The 19668-nt window shown below is 48.3% G+C and overlaps 1 protein-coding gene across 3 annotated transcripts in view; it reads left to right on the forward strand.

The window, feature by feature from the left end:
* Window positions 1-19668, forward strand: part of LOC139758832 (SET and MYND domain-containing protein 4-like) — an 83401-nt gene that overhangs the window by 29010 nt on the left and 34723 nt on the right. For 2 of the 3 annotated variants that reach the window (XM_071680677.1, XM_071680678.1), the window contains exon 3: window positions 13962-14877. In XM_071680677.1, the coding sequence (XP_071536778.1) occupies window positions 14064-14877 (814 nt within the window). In that variant the 5' untranslated portion in view covers window positions 13962-14063. Of the gene's footprint in view, window positions 1-12635; window positions 13797-13961; window positions 14878-19668 lie in introns of those variants that run through there. The other variant, XM_071680679.1, reaches the window with a different exon arrangement.

Consider the following 19668-nt stretch of genomic DNA (forward strand, 5'->3'; position numbering starts at 1 on the left):
AGGCTGCCTACAGTACGTGAAGGCCGCTTACAGCACCTGGAGTCCGCCTACAGTACCTGGAGGCCGCGTACGGTTCCAGTAGACAGCCTAACGTACCTGGAGGCTGACTAAGTTATCTGGAGGCTGCCTACAGTACTTGAAGGCCGTCTACGGTACCTGGAGGCCACCTAAAGTACTTGGGGGCCTTCGCCTGCACCTGGAGGCAGTCTCGTGTGCTATAATTGGAGGCTAATTACAGTACCTGGAGGCCACCTACAGTGCCTGGAGGCCGCCTAAGGTACTTGGAGGCTGTCTAAATTACCTGGAGGTTACCTACAGTACCTAACGGCCGCCTACAGTACCTGGAAGCTTTATACATTACCTGGAGGCCGCCTACGGTGTCTGGATGCCGGCTGCGGTACCTGGAGGCATGTATATTATACCTGGAGGCTGGCTACAGTACCTAGAGGCTGCCAACCGTACCTGGAGGCCGCCTGTTATACCTGGAGGCCTCCTGCAGTACCTGGTGGCCTCTTACAGTGCCTGGGGGCTGCCTACAGTACTTGAAGGCTGCTTACTGTAACAGGAGGGCGCCTACAGTACCAGGAGGCTTCCTGAATTACCTGGAGGCTTTCTACAGTACCTGAAGGCCGCCTCAGTACCTGGAGGCCTTTTACAGTACCTGGAGACCGCTGAAGATACCTGGAGGCCGTGTACGGTAACTGGAGGGCGCCTACAGTACCTGGAGGCAGTCTACTTTACCTGGAGGTCGCCTACAGTACCTGGACTCTGCCTAAATTACCTGGAGGCTGCTAGAATTACCTGGAGGCTGCCTACAGTACTTGAAGGCTGCATATAGTACCTGGCGGTCTTTTACATTACCTGGAGGCTGCTTACGGTACGTGGAGGCCGCCTAAGGTGCTTGGGGGCCTTCGATAGTACCTGGAGGCAGTCTGCTATGCATGGAGGCTGCCCACAGTACCTGAAGGCCGCCTAGAATACCTAGAGCCCACCAACACTACCAGGAGGCCGCCTACAGTACTTGGAGGCCGCCTACAATACCTAGAGATCGCCTACAGTATCTGGAGGCTGCCGAAATTACCTGGAGGCTGCGTACAGTACATGAAGTTCGTGTACAGTACCTGGAGGCCTTTTACAATATCTGGAGGCCGTCTTCGGTAGCTGGAGGCCGGCTGCAGTACTTGAAGTCCGCCTTCTGTACTTGGAGGCCTTTTACATTACCTGGAGACAGCATAAGGTACCTGGAGGCCTTGTACGATACCTGGAGGCCGCCTACAGTACTTAGAGGGCTGTCTACTATACCTGGAGGCCTCCCACAGTATCCGGTGGCTGCCTGAATTACACAGAGGCTTCCTACAGTACCAGGAGGCTGCCTACAGTACCTGGAGTCTGTCTAGAGTACCTGAAGGCCGCCTACAATTCCTGGGGGCAGTCTACAGTACCTAGAGGCTGCCTAAATTAATGGGAGGCTTTCTAATGTACTTGAAGGCCGCCTGCAGTACCTGGAAGCCTTTTACTGTACCTGGAGACCGCCTAAGGTACCTGGAGGCCGTGTACGGTACTTGGAGGCCGCCTACAGTACTTGGAGGCTGTCTACCATACCTGGAGGTCTCCTACAGTAACTGGAGTGCGCATAGAATACCTGGAGGCCACCTACAGTACCAGGAGGCCGGCTACAGTACCTGGAGGCCACCTACAGTACATAGAGACCGCCTAAATTACCTGGAGGCTGCGTGCAGTACCTGAAGGGCGCCTGCAGTAACTGCAGCCCCTTTACATTACCTGGAGGCCATCTACGGTACCTTGAGGCCGCCCACGGTACTTGGAGACCTCCTGTAGTACCTGGGGGCTGGCTACACTACCTGGAAGCTGTCTACTGTGCGTGGAGATCGCCTACAATACCTGGAGGCTAGATACAATACCTGAAGGCCGCTTACAATACCTAGAGGCCGTGTACAGTACCTGGAGGTCGCCTACTGTACCTGGAGGTCGCTTACGGTACTTGGAGGCAGCCTACAATGCCTGGAGGCAGTCTATTATACCTGGAGGCTAGGTTTAACACCTGGAGTCCGCCTGGAGTACCTGGAGGCCACTTACACTACCTGGAGGCCGCCTACAGTACCAAGAGGCTTCTTAAGTTTCCTGGAGGCTTTCTACAGTGCTTGAAGGCTGCCTGTAGTACCTGGAGGCCTTTTGCAGTACCTGGAGGCCGCCTAAGGAAGCTGGAGGCCGTGTACGGTACCTAGATGCCGCCTATTGTATTTGGAGGCTGCCTGAATTACCTGGAGGTCACCTACAGTACCTGAAGGCCTTTTACATTTCCTGGAGGCCGCCTACGGTACCTGTAGGCCGCTTACGGTACTTTGAGACCGCCTACACTACCTGGAGGCAGTGTACTATACATCAAGCCTTGTTGCAGTATCTGGAGGCTGCCAACAATACCTGGAGGCTGCTTAAAGTACCTGGAGGCCACCTAGAATACCTAGGGGCCACTTACAGTACTAGGGGGCCGCCTACAGTACCTGGAGTCCGCCTGCAGGACCTGGAGGCTGCCTAGATTACCTGGAGGCTGCCTATAGTAAATGAAGGCCGCCTACAGTACCTGGAGACCTTTTCCATTACCTTGAGACCGCATAAGGTACATGGTGGACGTGTACGTTACCTGGAGGCCGCCTACAGTACCTGAAGTCCACCTACAGTACCTGGAGGCTACCTAAATTACCTGGAGGCTACTACAGTACTTGAAGGCAGCCTAAAGTATCTGGAGGCCAACTACGGTGCCAGGAGGCCGCCTACGGTTCCAGGAGGCCGCCTACGGTACTTGGAGACTGGTTTAAATACCTGGAGGTTGCCTACAGAACTTGAAATCCGCCTACAGTACCTGGAAGTCTTTTACATTACCTGAAGACCGTGTACGGTACCTGGAGGCCGCCTACAGTACTTGGAGGCAGTCTACAATACCTGGAGGCTGCCTGAATTACCTTGAGGCTGCATACAGTAACTGAAGGACGCCTACAGTACCTGGAGCCCTTTTACATTACCTGGAGGCCATCTACGGTACCTGGAGGCCGCCTCCGGTACCTGGAGACCTTCATATAGTACCTGGAGGCTAGCTACAGTACCTGGGAGCCGCCTACAGTACCTGGAAGCAGTGTACTATACCTGGAGGCCGCCTGCAGTAGCTGGAGGCCTTTTATAGTACCTGGAGGCCACCTACAGTACCCGGAGGCCGCTTATGGTACTTTGAGGCCGCCTAAATTACATGGAGGCAGTGTATTATACCTGGAGGTGGAGTACAGTACCTCGAGGCCGCCTAGAATACCTGGAAGCCACTTACAGTACCAGGAGTTCGCCTACAGTACCTGGAGGCCGCCTACAGTACCTAGAGACCGCCTACAGTACCTGAAAGCTGCTGAAATTACCTTGAGGCTGCCTACAGTACTTGAAGGCCGCCTTCAGTACTAGGAGGCTGCTTAAGTTACCTGCAGGCTTTTTATAGTGCTTGAAGGCCGCCTATAGTACCTGGAGGCCTTTTGCAGTACCTGGAGACCACTTAAGGAAGCTGGAGGCCGTGTACGGTACCAGGAGGCCGCCTACAGTACTTGGAGACCGCCTAAGGAAGCTGGAGGCCGTGTACGGTACCAGGAGGCCGCCCACAGTACCTGGAGGCTGGCTCAATTACCTGGATGCTGCCTACAGTACTTGAAGGCCGCTTACAGTACCTGGAGGTCACTTACAGTACCTCCAGTACCTGGATACATCCTAAAGTACCTGAAGGCTGCCTAAATTACCTGGAGACTGCCTACAGCACTTAAAGGCTGGCTATAGTACCTTGAGGCCTTTTACACTACCTGGAGGCAGCCTAAGGTACTTCGGGGCCTTCGATAATATACTGAATTAGAATCTGTGGTCAAAACCTAAAAATTCAGATAATTAGTCGAGTAATTAGGATTTTTCAACTTCAGATTTTAATGATAATTTGGGTTTATATGGTATTCTATATGGTAATTAAGCATTTCGAGTCAAAAGACCGCATTTCCTTACACTAAGCCTTTAATTACCACTTGGGTTGATTATAATAATATTGATATGCTAATTACTCGACTAATTACGGGAATCTTTATCTTTTTTTGACCACAGATTCTTATTCAGCATACTTGAAAGCATCTCTGCTGAAATTTTCAAGAAAGTCCATATTTTCATAAAAATCAAGATTTTCAACTTCGGGTTTCAATGAAGATCTGGGTATAGATGATATTCCATATGGTGATTAAGTATTTCGAGTCAAAAGACTGCATTTCGTAATATTAAGCCTTTAATTACCACTTGGATTAATTATGATAATATTCATATGCTAATTATTCGACTAATCACACGAAATTTTTAGGTTTTGAGCACAGATTCTTATTCAGTACCTGGAGGCAGCGTATTATACCTGGAGGCTGGCTACAGCCTGGAGGCTGCCTCTAGTGTAACTGGAGGCCGCCCACGGTACCTGGAGGCCACCCATGTTACCTAGAGTCCACGTACGGTACCTGGAGACCGCCTACGGTACTTGGAGGCCGCTTACAGTACCTGGAGGCAGTTTATTATACCTGAAGGCTGGCTACAGTACCTGTAGGCTGCCTACCGTAACTGGAGGCCCCCTATTATACGTGGAGGCCTTTTACATTACCTGAAGGCCGTCTACGGTACCTGGAGGCTGCCTACAGTCCCTGGAGGCAGTCTATTATACCTGGAATCTAGGTAAAGTACCTTGAGGCTGCCTATAGTAACTGGAGGCCGCCTAGAATACCTGGAGGCCGCCTACAGTACCTAAAGGGCGCCTACAGTTCCTAGAGGCTGCCTACAGTACTTGAAGGCCGCCTTCGGTACCTGGAGGCCTTCTACGGTACTTTTAGGCCGCCTACAGTACCTGGAGGCCTTTTACAGTACCTGGAGACCGCCTAAGGTACCTGGAGGCCGCTTACAGTACCTGGAGACAGTTTACTATACCTGTAGGCCGCCTAAATTACCTGGAGGCTACCTACTGTACTTGAAGGCTCCTTACAGTACCTGGAGGCCGCCTACAGTACCTGCAGACCGCTTACAGTACATGGAGACAGACTAAAATGATTGGATGCTGCTTTAATAACCTGGCGGCCGCCGACAGTACTTCAAGGCCGCCTATAGTACCTGGGGGCCTTTTATATTACCTGGAAGCCGCCTTAGGTACTTGGGGGGCCTTCAGCATTACCTGGAGGCTGGCTAAAGTACCTAGAGGCTGCCTTCTGTACCTGGAGCTCGCCTATTATACCTCGAGGCCACCTACAGCACCTGGAGGCCGCCTACAGTACCTGGGGGCTGGCTAAAGTACTTGAAGGCCGCCTACAGTACCAGGAGGCGGTTTACAGTACCTGGAGGCCTTTTACAGAACCTGGGGGCCGCCTAAGGTACTTAGGGGCCTTCAACAGTACCTGGAGGCTGGCTACAGTATCTGGAGGCCGCCTACAGTACCTGGAGCCCGCTTAGAATACCTGGAGGCCACCTACGGTACCAGGAGGTCGCCTCAGTACCTGGAGGCAGTCTAGTATACCCGGAGGCTGCCTACAGTACTTGAAGGCCGCTTACAGTACCTGGAGACTGCCTACAGTACCTGGAGGCCGCCTACAGTACCTGGAGGCCTGCCTACAGTACCTGGAGGCCGCCTACAGTACCTGGAGGCCGCCTACAATACGTAGAGACCGCCTGCAGTACATGAAGGCTGCCTAAATTACCTGGAGGCTACCTACAGTACTTGAAGGCCTCCTAAACTACCTGGAGGCCTCTTATCTTACCTGAAGGCCGCCTTTGGTACCTGGAGGCTGCCTGTGGTACCTGGTAGCCGTCTACAGTACTTTTAGGCTTTTACAGTACCTGGAGGCAGTGTATTATACCTGGAGGCTGGCTACAGTACCTAGAGGTTGCCTACCGTACCTGGAGGCCGCCCATTATACCTGTAGGCCACCAGTACCTGGGGGCTGCCTACAGTACTTAAAAGACTCCTACAGTACCAGGAGGCCGCCTACAGTACCTGGAGGGTGCATAGATTACCTGGAGGCTGCCTACAGTACTTGAAGGCCGCTTACAGTACCTGGAGACCGCCTATAGTACCTGGAGACTGCCTAAAGTACCTGGAGGCTGACTAAATCACCTGGAGGTCTCCTACAGTACCTGGAGGCCTTTTACGTTATCTGAAGGCTGCCTACAGTACCTGGAAGGCGAGTAGGGTACTTGGAGGCCTTCGAAAACACCTGAAGGCAGTCTGCTATACTTGGAGGCTGGCTACAGAACCAGGAGGATGCCTACAGTACCTAGAGGCCGCCTAGAATACCTAGAGGCCGCTTACAGTCCCTGGAGGACGGCTACAGTACCTGGAGTGTGCCTGTACTACCTGAAGGCCGCCCATAATACCTGGAGGCCGCTTACAGTACCTGGAGCCTGCTTAAATTACCTGGAGGCTTTCTACAGTACTTGAAGGCCGACTACTGTTCCTCGAGGCCTTTTACAGTACCTGGAGACCACCTAAGGTACCTGGAGGCCGTATACGATACCTAAAGGCCGCCTACAGCACCTGGAAGCAGTCTACTATACCTGGAGGCCGCCTACAGTACTTGAAGGCCGCCTCCAGTACTTGGAGGCCGCCTCCAGTACTTGGAGGCCCTTTACATAATCTGGAGACCGCATAAGGTACCTGGAGGCCGTGTAGGGTACTTGGAGGCCGCCTGCAGTATTTAGAGGCTGTCTACTATACCTGGAGGCCTCCTACAGAAACAGGAGGCTACCTAAATCACCTGGAGGCTGCGTACAGTACCTGAAGGGCGACTACAATACCTGGAGCCCTTTTACAGTATCTGGAGGCCGCCTACGGTACCTGGAGGCCGCCCACGGTACTTGGAGGCCTCCTATAGTACCTATAGGCTGGCTACAGTACCTGGAGGCTGCCTACAGTACCTGGAGGCTGCCTACAGTACCAGGAGGCAGTCTACTATACCTTGAGGCCGTCTACAGTACTTGGAGGATGACTACAATACCTGAAGGCCGCTTACAGTACCTGGAGGCCGCGTACAGTACCTGGAGGACGCTTATCGTACCTGGAGATTGCCTGCAGTACCTGAAGGCTGCCTACAGTACCTGAAGGCCGCCTACGGTGCCTGGAAGCCGCCTACAGTACCTAGAGGCTGCCTACAGTACTTGAAGTCCGCCTAAAGTACCTGGAGCCCTTTTACATTACCTAGAGGCCGCCTTCGGTACCTGGAAGCCGCTTGTGGTACCTGGAGGCCACCTGCGGTACCTCGAGGCCGTCTACGGTACTTTTAGGCCGCTTACAGTACCTGGAGGCAGTACCTGGAGGCTGGCTACAGTACCTATATGCTGCCTATTATACTTGAAGGCCACCTACAGTCCCAAGAGGCCACCTACAGTCCCAGGAGGCCGCCTACAGTCCCAGGAGGCCGCCTACAGTACCTGTAGGCTGCTTAAATTATCTGTAGACTTTCTACAGTATTTAAAGGCCGCCAACAGTACCCGGAGGCCTATTACAGTACCTGTAGACCGCCTAAGGTACCCGGAGTCCGTGTACGGTACCTGGAGGCCGTCTACTATACCTGTAAGCCGCCTACAGTACCTGGAGTTCTGCCTAAATTACCTGGAGGCTCCTACAGTACCTGGAGACCACCTAAGGTACCTGGAAGCCGTGTACGGTACCTGGAGTCCGCCTACAGTACCTGGAGACAGCCTAAAGTACCTGGAGGCTGCCTAAATTACCTATAGGCTGCCTACAGTACTTGAAGACTGCCTATAGTATCTGGAGGCCTTTTACATTACCTGGAGGCCACCTAAGGTACTTAGGGGGCCTTTGACAGTACCTAGAGGTAGTGTGCTATAGTTGCAAGCTGACTGCAGTACCTGGAGGCTGCCTGAATTACCTGGAGGCTGCCTGCAGTACCTGGAGGCTGTCTACAGTACGTGGAGGCCGCCTATAATACCTGGAGGCCACCTAGAGTACCAGGAGGTCGCCTTTAGTACCTGGAGCCCGCCTACAGTACCTAGAGACCGCCTACAGTACTTGGAGGCTCCTTAAATTACCTGGAGGCTGCCTGCAGTACTTCAAGGTTGCCTAACGTACCTGGAGGCCTTTTACATTGCTTGGAGGACGCCTGCGTTACCTGGAGTCCGTGTACGGTACTTTTAGGCCTCCCACGGTACCTGGAGGCAGTGTATTATAATACCTGGAGGCCTGGTACAGTACCTAAAGGCTGCCTACCGTACCTGGAGGACGCCTATTATACCTGGAGACCACCTACGGTACCTGGAAACCGCTTACGGTAACTGGAGGCCACCTACAGTACCTGGAGGCCGCCTACAGTACCTGGAGGCCACATACAGTGCCTGGAGGCCACCTACAGTACCGGGGGCTGCCTATAGGACTTGAACGCACCCTCCAGTACCAGGAGGCCGCCTTAGGTGCCTGGAAGCCGCCTACCATACCTGGAGGCTGCCTAAATTACGTGGAGGCTTTCTACAGTACCTGAAGGCCGCCTACCGTACTTGGAGGCTTTTTGAAGTACCTAAGGTACCTGTTGACCGTATACGGTACCTGGAGGCCGCCTACAGTACCTGGAGACAGTCTACTATACCTGGAGGCCGCCTACAGTGCCTGGAGGCTGCCTGAATTACCTGGAGGCCGCCTACAGTACTTGAAGCCTGCCTACAGTACCTGGAGTCCACCTACAGTACCTGGAGGCTACCTAAATTACCTATAGGCTGCCTACAGTACTTGAAGGCCGCCTACAGTACCTGGAAGCCTTTTACATTACCTGGAGGCCGCCTACGGTACCTGGAAGGCGCCTACAGTACCTGAAGGCCGCCTACAGTACCTGAAGGCCGCCTACAGTACCTGGAGGCAGTCTACTATACCTGGAGGCAGTCTACTATACCTGGAGGCTTCCTACAGTACCCGGAGGCTTCCTACAGCACCTGGAGGCTTCCTACAGTACCTGGAGGCTTTCTGTTATACCTGGTGTATGGCTACAGTGCCTAAAGGCTGCCTAAATTACATGGAGGCTTCCTACAATACCTGAATTCCGCATACATTACCTGGAGGCCTTTTACATTCCCTGGAGGCCGTCTACGATACCTGGAGGCAGCCTACGGTAATTGGAGTCGCCTATATTACCTATAGGCAGTGTATTATAGCTGAAGGCTGGCTACAGTACCTGGAGGCTGCTTGCAGGACCTGGAGGTTGCCTATCTGGAGGCCGCTTTCAGTACCTGGAGGGGGCCTACAGTACCTGGAGTCCTCCTACAGTATTTAAAGGCCGCCTAAAGTACTTGGAGGTCACCGACAGTACCTAGAGGCCGTGTATAGTACCTGGAGGCCACCTGCAGTGCCTGAAGGCCGCCTACAGTATCAGGAGGCCGCCTACAGTATCAGGAGGCCGCCTACAGTACCTAGAGGTCGCCTACAGTACCTGGAGGCCTCATGCGATAATTAGAGACCGCCTACAGTACCTGGAGGCAGTGTATTATACCTGGAGGCTAGCTACAGTACCTGGAGGCTGCCTATTATGCCTGGAGGCCGCCTACAATACCTGGAGGACGCCTACAGTACCTGGAGGCAATGTATTATACCTGGGGGCCTTTTACATTATCTGAAGGCCGCCTATGGTACCTGGAGGCCGCCTACAGCACTTGTGGCCGCCTACAATACCTGGAGGCTAGGTACAGTACCTGGAGGATGCCCATAGTAACTGGAGGCCGCCTAGAATACCTGGAGGATGCCTAAATTACCTGGAGGCTTCTACAGTATTTGAAAGCCGCTTGCAGTATCTGGAGGCCTTTTGCAGTACCTGGAGACCTCATAAGGTACCTGGAGCCCGTGTACCGTACCTGGAGGCAGGCTACTATACCTGGAGGCCGCCTACAGTACCTAGAGGCTGCCTTATTTACCTGGAGGCTGCCTTATTTATCTGGAGGCTGCCTACAGTAATTGAAAGCCGCCTACAGTACCTGCAGGCCGTGTATAGTACCTGGAGACAGCCTAAAGTACCTGGATGCTGCCTAAATTGCCTGGAGGCCTCCTACAGGACTTGAAGGCCACCTATAGTACCTGGAGGCCGAGTACATTGCCTGAAGACTGCTTACAGTACTTGAAGGCCGCCTACTGTTCATAGAGGCCACCTACAGTACCTGGAGGCCGCCTACAGTACCTAGAGGCCGCCGACAGTACTTGGAGGCCACCTACAGTACCTAGAGGCCACCTACAGTACCTAGAGGCCGCCGACAGTACCTGGAGGCCCTCTACATTACATGGAGGCTTTATCCAGTACCTGAAGGCAGTTCATTATGCCTAGAAGCAGCCTACAGTGCCTGTAGTCTGGCTACTAAACCTAGAATCCGTTTACTGTACCTGGAGGTTGGCCGTATTTTCTTGGGGCCGCCTGTAGTACCTGGAAGCCACCTACAGTGCCTGGAGGCTGTGTACATTACCTGGAGGCCTCCTACAGTATCTGGAGGCTTTCTACTATACCTGGAAGCATCCTGTAGTTCCTGGAGGCTGGCTACAGTACCTGGCGGCCGCTTAAAGTTCCTGCAAGCTATCTACATTACCTGGACGCTGTGTACGGTACCAGAAGGCCGCTTACAGTTCCTGAAAGCCGTCTACATTATCTGGAGGCCGCCTACAGTACCAGGAGGTCGCCTACAATATATGGAAGCCGTCTGCAGTACCTGGAGGCTGCCAGCAATACACGGAGGCCCCCTACAGTACCTGAAGGCTATCTACAGTCCCTGGAGGCTGGCTACAGTACCTGAAGGACGCCTACAGTACATGCAGGCTGTCTATAGTATATGGAGGCCGTTTACAGTACCTGAAGGCTGTCTACAGTACCTGGAGGCCTTCTACAGTACATGCAGGCTGTCTGTAGTATCTGGAGGCCGCTTACAGTACCTGGAGGCTGGCTGTACTACCTGGCGGCTGCTTACATTGCCTGGAGACCGTCTACAGTACCTGAAAGCCGTGTTCTGTACCTGAAGAATGCCTACAGCACATGGAGGCCATCGATATTCCCTGGAGGTTGTCTACTGTACCTGGAAGCCGCCTACATTACCTGGAGGCTGGTAACAGTACCTGGTAGTCACCTGGAGGCCGTCTGCAGCCCCTGGAGGATGGTAACAGTACCTGGAAGTCACCTGGAGGCCGTGTACTTTACCTGGAGTCCATCTACAGTACTTGGAGGCTGTATACTATACCTGAAGGCCACCTATAATACTTAGAGACCTCGTAGAGTTACTGGAGGCAGTCTACAGCCCCTGGAGGCTGGCTGCAGTACCTGGAAAGCCGTCTACAGTACCTGCAGGCTGTCTACAGTATCTGGAGGCCGCTTACAGTACCTAGAGGCTGGTTATACTACCTGGCAGCTGTTTATAGTGCCTGGAGGCCATCTACAGTACCTGGAGGTCCTCTACAGCACCTGGAGTCTGTCTAAAAGATTTGTTGGTTTCCTTCAGTACTTGGAGGTAGTCTATGATACCCGGAGGCCTCTTGCAGTGCCTGAAGTCAGTCTACAGTGCCTGGATGCCGTTCACAGGACTTGTAGGCTGTTTAGAAGACCTGTAGGCCATCTACAGTAACTGGAGGCCGCTTACGGTATCTGGTGGCCATTTATAGTACCTCGAGGTCTCCTACAGCACCTGGAGGCCGCTACACTACTTGGAGGTCGTTTATAGTACCTGGAAGCTGTCCACTGTTCCTGGAGGCTGTTTGCAGTACCTGCATAGCTTAGGCCTCTTGATAAGCAGTATTCCCTGCAATTTGTCACTCGTTGCACTCTCGTGGTCCCCTTGATCATGCCGGTGCGCCTCCTGAGCACGGCGGTACGTTCCTTTAGCACGACGGTACGACCCTTCTTCGCGTAGCTGCGACCCTCGTTCGCACGATGAGTGACACTGCCCTTGGAGTATCATGACCCTAATAATAGAATATGTATGCGTGTTGAGGGGTGAGGTTGGCGTCAGGAGATGGGCCGAACACACTACACCTGCCGCCTCACTCATCCCAGTCTGTTGACGGGTAATGTCGACGCTCGTTTTAGTGAGCTCTGTCTCTTGAGTCTAGACTGTTTGAGAGAGAGACAGTCTCTCTTATCAGCCAGTTAGTGAGGTCTGACGGGTTAGGGAAGTGCAAGGTTACGCGCTGTTTAGGTGGTGGGATGAGGAAGGAGCGGCTCTCTCGCACATAATTTTAGCTGTGGTTCAGGCACTTCATGTGGGGCCCGAGGTCGCCTTCACCCGCCTACAGCTAACTTTAGTCACGCACTCAAGAGCTAACGAAGAAAATATGTTCCCAGAAGGAAAAAAAAAAAATGAATAGGCGCTTTTAAAACACTCATTTTTCATTTCGCGAGGTACCCTAGTGGTGCACATACACCGTAAGACTACTTTACATAAAGTTATTTTAAAATCAGTCTTTTATGTTGTTGTAGGTCTTTCGATTAATCTTTTTTTTTTTGCACTCCCTACCTGTACAAAAAAATGGTCTTCGCGAAACAACTTCTATACTGGAAAACATTTTCATACACGCAATATTCAAGAGATGAAAAATATTTGGGACGCTAGTACAGCTGGGGAGGGGAACTTTACCTAAAAGTTGGGTGTCCTGTGCTTTCGTCACTCAAGACAGATGGATTAAAACTATGATATTCCACTCAGGAATATAGCTATAAGTGTGGAGGGAATGGCTAGGGAGGCCGTACTCTGGGTACACCAACACAGGAGCGTGTGTCCGAGTGGACGCCTACGGAGGACAGTCCTCTCCTCGTAGAAAAGAGAAATGAGGCACTTTTAACCGTAAATCGTTACCTCCCGATACTGTTTCGTGAATTTTGATGGGGAAAAAAAGAGGATATAAGTTGTGCAAGAGGAAATGGGTTCTCTGTCCCAGCAACTGAGGGATGGGGAAGGGACTTGGTCAACACATTGTGACATGGCGCCGTTTGGCTCCACTGTCCCCGGCCAACTCCACACACGTTGTGCTTTCTTTCACTGCTCCAACTTGGTTACCCCTGGGAATTTTGGGTATAGGTTGGCTGCTCTTCTGGTTATGGGTTGGTTGCTCTGACGCTTTGTTTAGGTTGGTTGTTTTCTTGATTTGCTTTGAGCAGATTTTCATGTTTTGGGTGTGGGTTGGTTGCTCTTGTTTTTGGGTAAGGGTTGGTTGCTCTGATATATCAGGTGTGGGTTGGTTTTTTTTCGTTTTTGAATGTGGGTTGGTTGCTCTGATGTTTATGGACGTGGAGTGGTTGCTTTTATTTTTTTGGGTGAGTTGGTTGCTTTTTTTTTTGGGTGTGGGTTGGTCACTGATGTTAATGGGTGCAGGTTGGTTGCTCTAATGCATTTGCATGTGTGTTGGTTGCTTTTGGATGTGGGTTGGTTGCTCTGATGGTTATAGGTGAGGGTTGGTTGCGCTGATTCTCTTAGTGTGGGTTGGTTGCCCTGATGTCATGGGCATGGGTTGGTTGCTCTGATGTTTTGGGTGTGGGTTGGTTTCTCTGAATTTTTTGGATATGGGTTGGTTGATCTGATAGTCTTTGACATGGGTTGGTCTGTTTTTGGGTGTGGGTTGGTTGCTCTAATGTTTTGAGTGTGGGTTGGTCACAGGCTACATGTCATATGTGTGTCTTAGTAACTCTAAAATGAGAATCAAATGTAGAATTTTCAAAGTATTTGATTTTAAAAAGTTAGTAGACTTCCCAGGTTCTGGACAGCATTATGAATAGGTAACCAAAAATTTTCTGAATTTAAAGACAAATAGTACAAATGAAAGATTTTTTTATACAGATAGTAAGATATCTTAATCATTGTATAGACATGATTGAAGGAAATAATTTTTTGAATATTGCTTAGGATTTCTTAATATGTCATAATTTAGGATTTATTTCCAGGAACGAATTCATTTATACCTGAAAGCTTACGATCAAAGTAGAGCTGAGGGAAGTCCATCTCTTGAGAGAAGTGGTGTGCAGGTGTGGAACCGTGTTAGGTGTATGAATATGGCACCCTTTAGAGAGCTGTATGCCAAGTTCCGCAGTCTCCTGCAGGAGTCCTGGCAGACTGGTGAGGTTGCGGCACACTTTGGGCCCATGGCCACCTTGGATACCATGTTCCAGTACCTGTGGTCACGGTCAGAGGCGCAACAGGTACTCTTGCCACCACCCGGCAACACTCGCATCAGCAGGAAGGGTGCTGCTGAAGCAGAGAAGTTCCGGATTGAGGGCAACCGTCTCTACCGAGAGAGGAAACTGGAGCAGGCACTGCTGGCGTACAACTACAGCATCCTGGCTGCGCCGCACCCATGTCTGGGTGAGGCTGCCTCCCTGGGTCAGCAGTATGAGAGTCTGGCACTGGGCTATGCTAACCGCTCTGCTGTCCTGTATGAAATGGAACAGTATGAGGCATCAGTAGTTGATGCTGAGCGGGCACTGTACTTTGGCTACCCTACGGCTAAGAGACACCGTTTACAGGAGCGACGGGTCAAGTGTCTCCAAGCACTAGGTAGACTAGAGGAGGCCAAAGGGGTATTGGAGGAGGCCATTAATTCACTCTCATCATTAAGTTTAGATGCAAAGGAAGCCATGACTGTGAAGAGCACCCTAACAAAGCTGCAAGCAAAGTGTGAAGGCCACCCAACCCTGGGGCAGACATCGCAGCAGTATAGACAAGTGTTCTACACGGGCCCAGCAGAACCCCCACCTGTGTCCTCCCCCAGGCCTGACCTACCCTGCCTTAGCGATGCTATCAAGATCCACTATACCCCCATACGAGGCAGACACCTAGTTGCCCACAGAGACATCATGCCAGGTAAGTTACCCAAAGGGCTGGATACTAAGGAACATCTGTGTTTTCTGAATGTTAGGTAGATGTTTTATAAATACCAAAGAGTTTTGTGAGGGACCTTGAAGTCTGTTACCAATAGGCTTAATTGTGATTTATAGTGGATATTGACATTCCCATGTGGAGTAAAGATGGGAGGTTGAAATATGTCAAAATTTGAGTCAAATCTAGAAAAGCTGTAAGCAGTAGATGTACTGTGAGATGTTGAAGTACAGTGTCAGACATTTCTGCATATTTTCCAGGCAATACATCACCACTTAGTATTTTACAGAAGTTGAGGATTGGGTCTCTGTATGCTTATGTACCACCACCAATTACCCACCTGAATGTGGACTTAAGATAGGAGATTGAAATGTATCATACTTTGAGTCAAATCTTGAATTCAGATGTAAGCAGTAAATGAATTATAAGACACTGAAGTACGATGCAAGGCAACATTCAGCATATGTTCCAGTCAATATATTAATGCTCTATATTTCTACTGTAGTTGAGAACTGTGACTCCATATGCCAGTCACTTACCTGAATGATGAGTTCAATGAGCCCTTCTGTTTTTGGTTTTCTGATTTATCTTCTTAAGTTTTAGCTCTATTCACTATCATCATTCACATATTTAAACATTTACACTTGGCTAAAAATTATTTCTTGATTATTTGGATAACACATCATACAGTAGTGATTTCAGCATATTGATAATAACCTATCCAATCTTTAGCATGAGTGAAAGACTATAGGGATAATTCTTTAGTGACTGGCAGTGGTGAATAAGCATATGAAGACCTAATCCTCAACTACAGTGGAAATATAGAGCACTGATGTATTGACTGGAATTAAGAATCCTTCTTCAGTAGCTCTAGGCACGGGCTTTACACTATGTGTGACGAAAACATATTACATTTAGTTCTATCTACAAATGAGGATCTCGTTAACAATGTTGAGAGAAAAGTTTGGTATGAATTATCATTGGCGAATTACTTTTGAGTTAAGTTTCAACATTGCCTGTAATGCTGGTCAACATAAGTTGTGAAAAAATACCAAATTTTAGACTTCAAAATTGTTGCATCATTCTTGATAGGCACATTTGAGATGAATTATAGATGAAAGCAATAAAGATATAACTTAGGAGAGCTTCAGTGAAACATTCAAAGCAGTGGAGGGAATACATGTATCAATGCATAGTTGAATCTTTTTTCAATTTGAAGCCAAAATACAAAGTGTTTGTTGTCTTAGAAGACAGCACATAAGAAGCTCAAACAGGCCAATTACCAGCTTGATAGAGAAGATTATATATGTGTGTAGAGAAACTAAGAGACTTTATATTTCAAGTAAGCAACAGTATGAAGCATACAGTGCTGAAAATAGCAAAAGAAACTCAAAGAAGATCATGGGTATGGTCCATTGATAACTGAAAATAGTGAATTGGTTCATGACAATAAAGACTTGGAAAAGATTTTGAATAAATTTTAGCATCTGTATTTACAATTGAAGATAGAGCTTGTGTCTCGAATCCAATTCCAGTACTTTGAGGAAAACAGTTTGCAACATATGGACTTAAGAGTTGTAAATATAGTACCAGCACTAAATAAAATTAAGATAAATAAAACTGCAGGCCCATATGAATTTTATTTGAAGACAATGAAACAAGCAAAAAATGAGGTACTTAAACCCTTCACCACTTTCTTCAGTAAGTCACTTCATATGGGGAAAGTTCTGAAGGAATGGATTTTTGCTCATGTAACACCCATATTAAAAAAGGTAGTGAATCCCTTCTTAGAAATTATTGTCCAATTATCTTAATGTCTGAAGTTGGTAAACTTATGAAAACCATCATTATGGATAAGACTGTCACCCATTTGGAATATCATCACTTAATAAATGACTCTGCATGGTTTTCAACGAAATCATTCTTGTCTGACAAATTTAATTGATTTCTTTAATGATATAATCAACATGTATGATGAAAGTAAAGCAATTTACGTTATCTATTTAGATTTTCAAAAAGCATTTCATAAAGTTCCATATTAGACATTACTAACTGAAGTTGTCACATGGTACAGATGGGGTTGTGCTTTGTTGGTTAGGAAATTGGATAACTGGCCGTGAACAAAAATTGTGATTAATGGTTAAGCCTTTAGAATGGTTAAACTAGAAAGTGGTGTGCCACAAGGATCAGTCTTGGGACTGGTTCTCTTTCTCATATATATAAATGATATTGGTAATGGGCTGCATTGCAAGATATCAAAATTTGCAGATGGTAGTAACTTGGCAAACAAATCTTCAATAGAAATTTAATGTATACCACTTCAAATGGACATAGATAAACTGATGGAATGGGATCATAGGTGGCAAATTCATTTTAATATTAAGTGTAAAGTGTTACATGTTCATAGTAAAAACGAATTCTATTGGGTGTAATAATCTCTGATGATCTAAAGCCAAGTAATCAGTGCACAGAAGCAGTTAAAAAGGCAAACAAAATTCTTGGATTTATAGGTAGGGCTATCAAATTTAAGTCCATACTTTTTACAAGTCACTTGTCCATCCCCATCTTGAATGTTTTGTTGTTTTGGTCACCCTACTTGAGGAAAGACATAAACAGAATGGGGAGAGTATAGAGATGAGCTACCAATATGATTCCCAAACTGAGAAACAAATCCTATGAGAGCTAACTAAATGACAAATCTATTTTTGAAAAGAGAAGGTTATGGGTTGATCTGATACAAGCATTCAAAAATATCAAAGGCTTCAATAATCTCAATATAATAACTTACATAAGGATAAATTCATCTGATTTCACGTGTAGTAATAGTTACAAACTCGTGGGCAAATGTTTTACTGTAAATAAGGTAAAATGCTTTTCCTTTAATAGGTTGTTAACATTTATTTTATATTTATTCATTTATTTTTATTATACTTGATTGCTGTATACTGTGTCAGCAAGGTAGCACTAGGAAATAGACAAAGAATGGCCCGTCCACTCATATACAGACATATATATATTTTATTTATTTATTTTGCTTTGTTGCTGTTTCCCGTGTTAGCGAGGTAGCGCAAGGAAACAGATGAAAGAATGGCCCAACCCACCCACATAAACATGTATATACATACACGTCCACACATGCAAATATACATACCTATACATCTCAGTGTACACATATATATACACAAACAGACATATACATATATACACATGTACATAATTCATACTATCTGCCTTTATTCATTCCCATCCCCACCCCGTAACACATGGAATAACAACCCCCTCCCCGCTCATGTGCGCGAGGTAGCGCTAGGAAAGACATCAAAGGCCCCATTCGTTCACATTCAGTCTCTAGCTGTCATGTAATAATGCCCGAAACCACAGCTCCCTTTCCACATCCAGGCCCCACAGAACTTTCCATGGTTTACCCCAGATGCTTCACATGCCCTGGTTCAATCCATTGACAGCACGTTGACCCCGGTATACCACATCGTTGCAATTCATTCTATTCCTTGCACACCTTTCACCCTCCTGCATGTTCAGGCCCCAATCACTCAAAATCTTTTTCACTCCATCCTTCCACCTCCAATTTGGTCTCCCACTTCTCGTTCCCTCCACTTCTGACACATATATCCTCTTGGTCAATCTTTCCTCACTCAGTCTCTCCATGTGACCAAACCATTTCAAAACACCCTCTTCTGCTCTCTCGACCACACTCTTTTTATTTCCACACATCTCTCTCACCCTTACATTACTTACTCGATCAAACCACCTCACACCACATATTGTCCTCAAACATCTCATTTCCAGCACCTCCACCCTCCTGCGCACAACTCCATCCATAGCCCACGCCTCGCAGCCATACAACATTGATGGGACCACTATTCCTTCAAACATACCCATTTTTGCTTTCCTAGATAATGTTCTCAACTTCCAAACATAAATTAAGGCTCCCAGAATTTTTGCACCCTCCCCCACCCTATTATTCACTTCCGCTTCCATGCTTCCATCCGCTGCCAGATCCACTCCCAGATATCTAAAACACTTTACTTCCTCCAGTTTTTCTCCATTCAAACTTACCTCCCAATTGACTTGACCCTCAACCCTACTGTACCTAATAACCTTGCTCTTATTCACATTTACTCTTAACTTTCTTCTTTCACACACTTTACCAAACTGTCACCAGCTTCTGCAGTTTCTCACATGAATCAGCCACCAGCGCTGTATCATCAGCGAACAACAACTGACTCACTTCCCAAGCTCTCTCATCCACAACAGACTGCTTACTTGCCCCTCTTTCCAAAACTCTTGCATTCACCTCCCTAACAACCCCATCCATAAACAAATTAAACAACCATGGAGACATCACACACCCTTGCCTCAAACCTACATTCACTGAGAATCAATCACTTTCCTCTCTTCCTACACATACACGTGCCTTACATCCTTGATAAAAACTTTTCACTGCTTCTAACAACTTGCCTCCCACACCATATATTCTTAATACCTTCCACAGAGAATCTCTATTAACTCTATCATATGCCTTCTCCAGACCCATAAATGCTACATACAAATCCATTTGCTTTTTTAAGTATTTCTCACATACATTCTTCAAAGCAAACACCTGATCCACACATCCTCTACCACTTCTGAAACCACACTGCTCTTCCCCAATCTGATGTTCTGTACATGCCTTCACCCTCTCAATCAATACCCTCCCATATAATTTACCAGGAATACTCAACAAACTTATACCTCTGTAATTTGAGCACTCACTCT

This window comes from Panulirus ornatus, chromosome 31 (assembly GCF_036320965.1).
Source record: "Panulirus ornatus isolate Po-2019 chromosome 31, ASM3632096v1, whole genome shotgun sequence".
Lineage (NCBI taxonomy): Eukaryota > Metazoa > Arthropoda > Malacostraca > Decapoda > Palinuridae > Panulirus > Panulirus ornatus.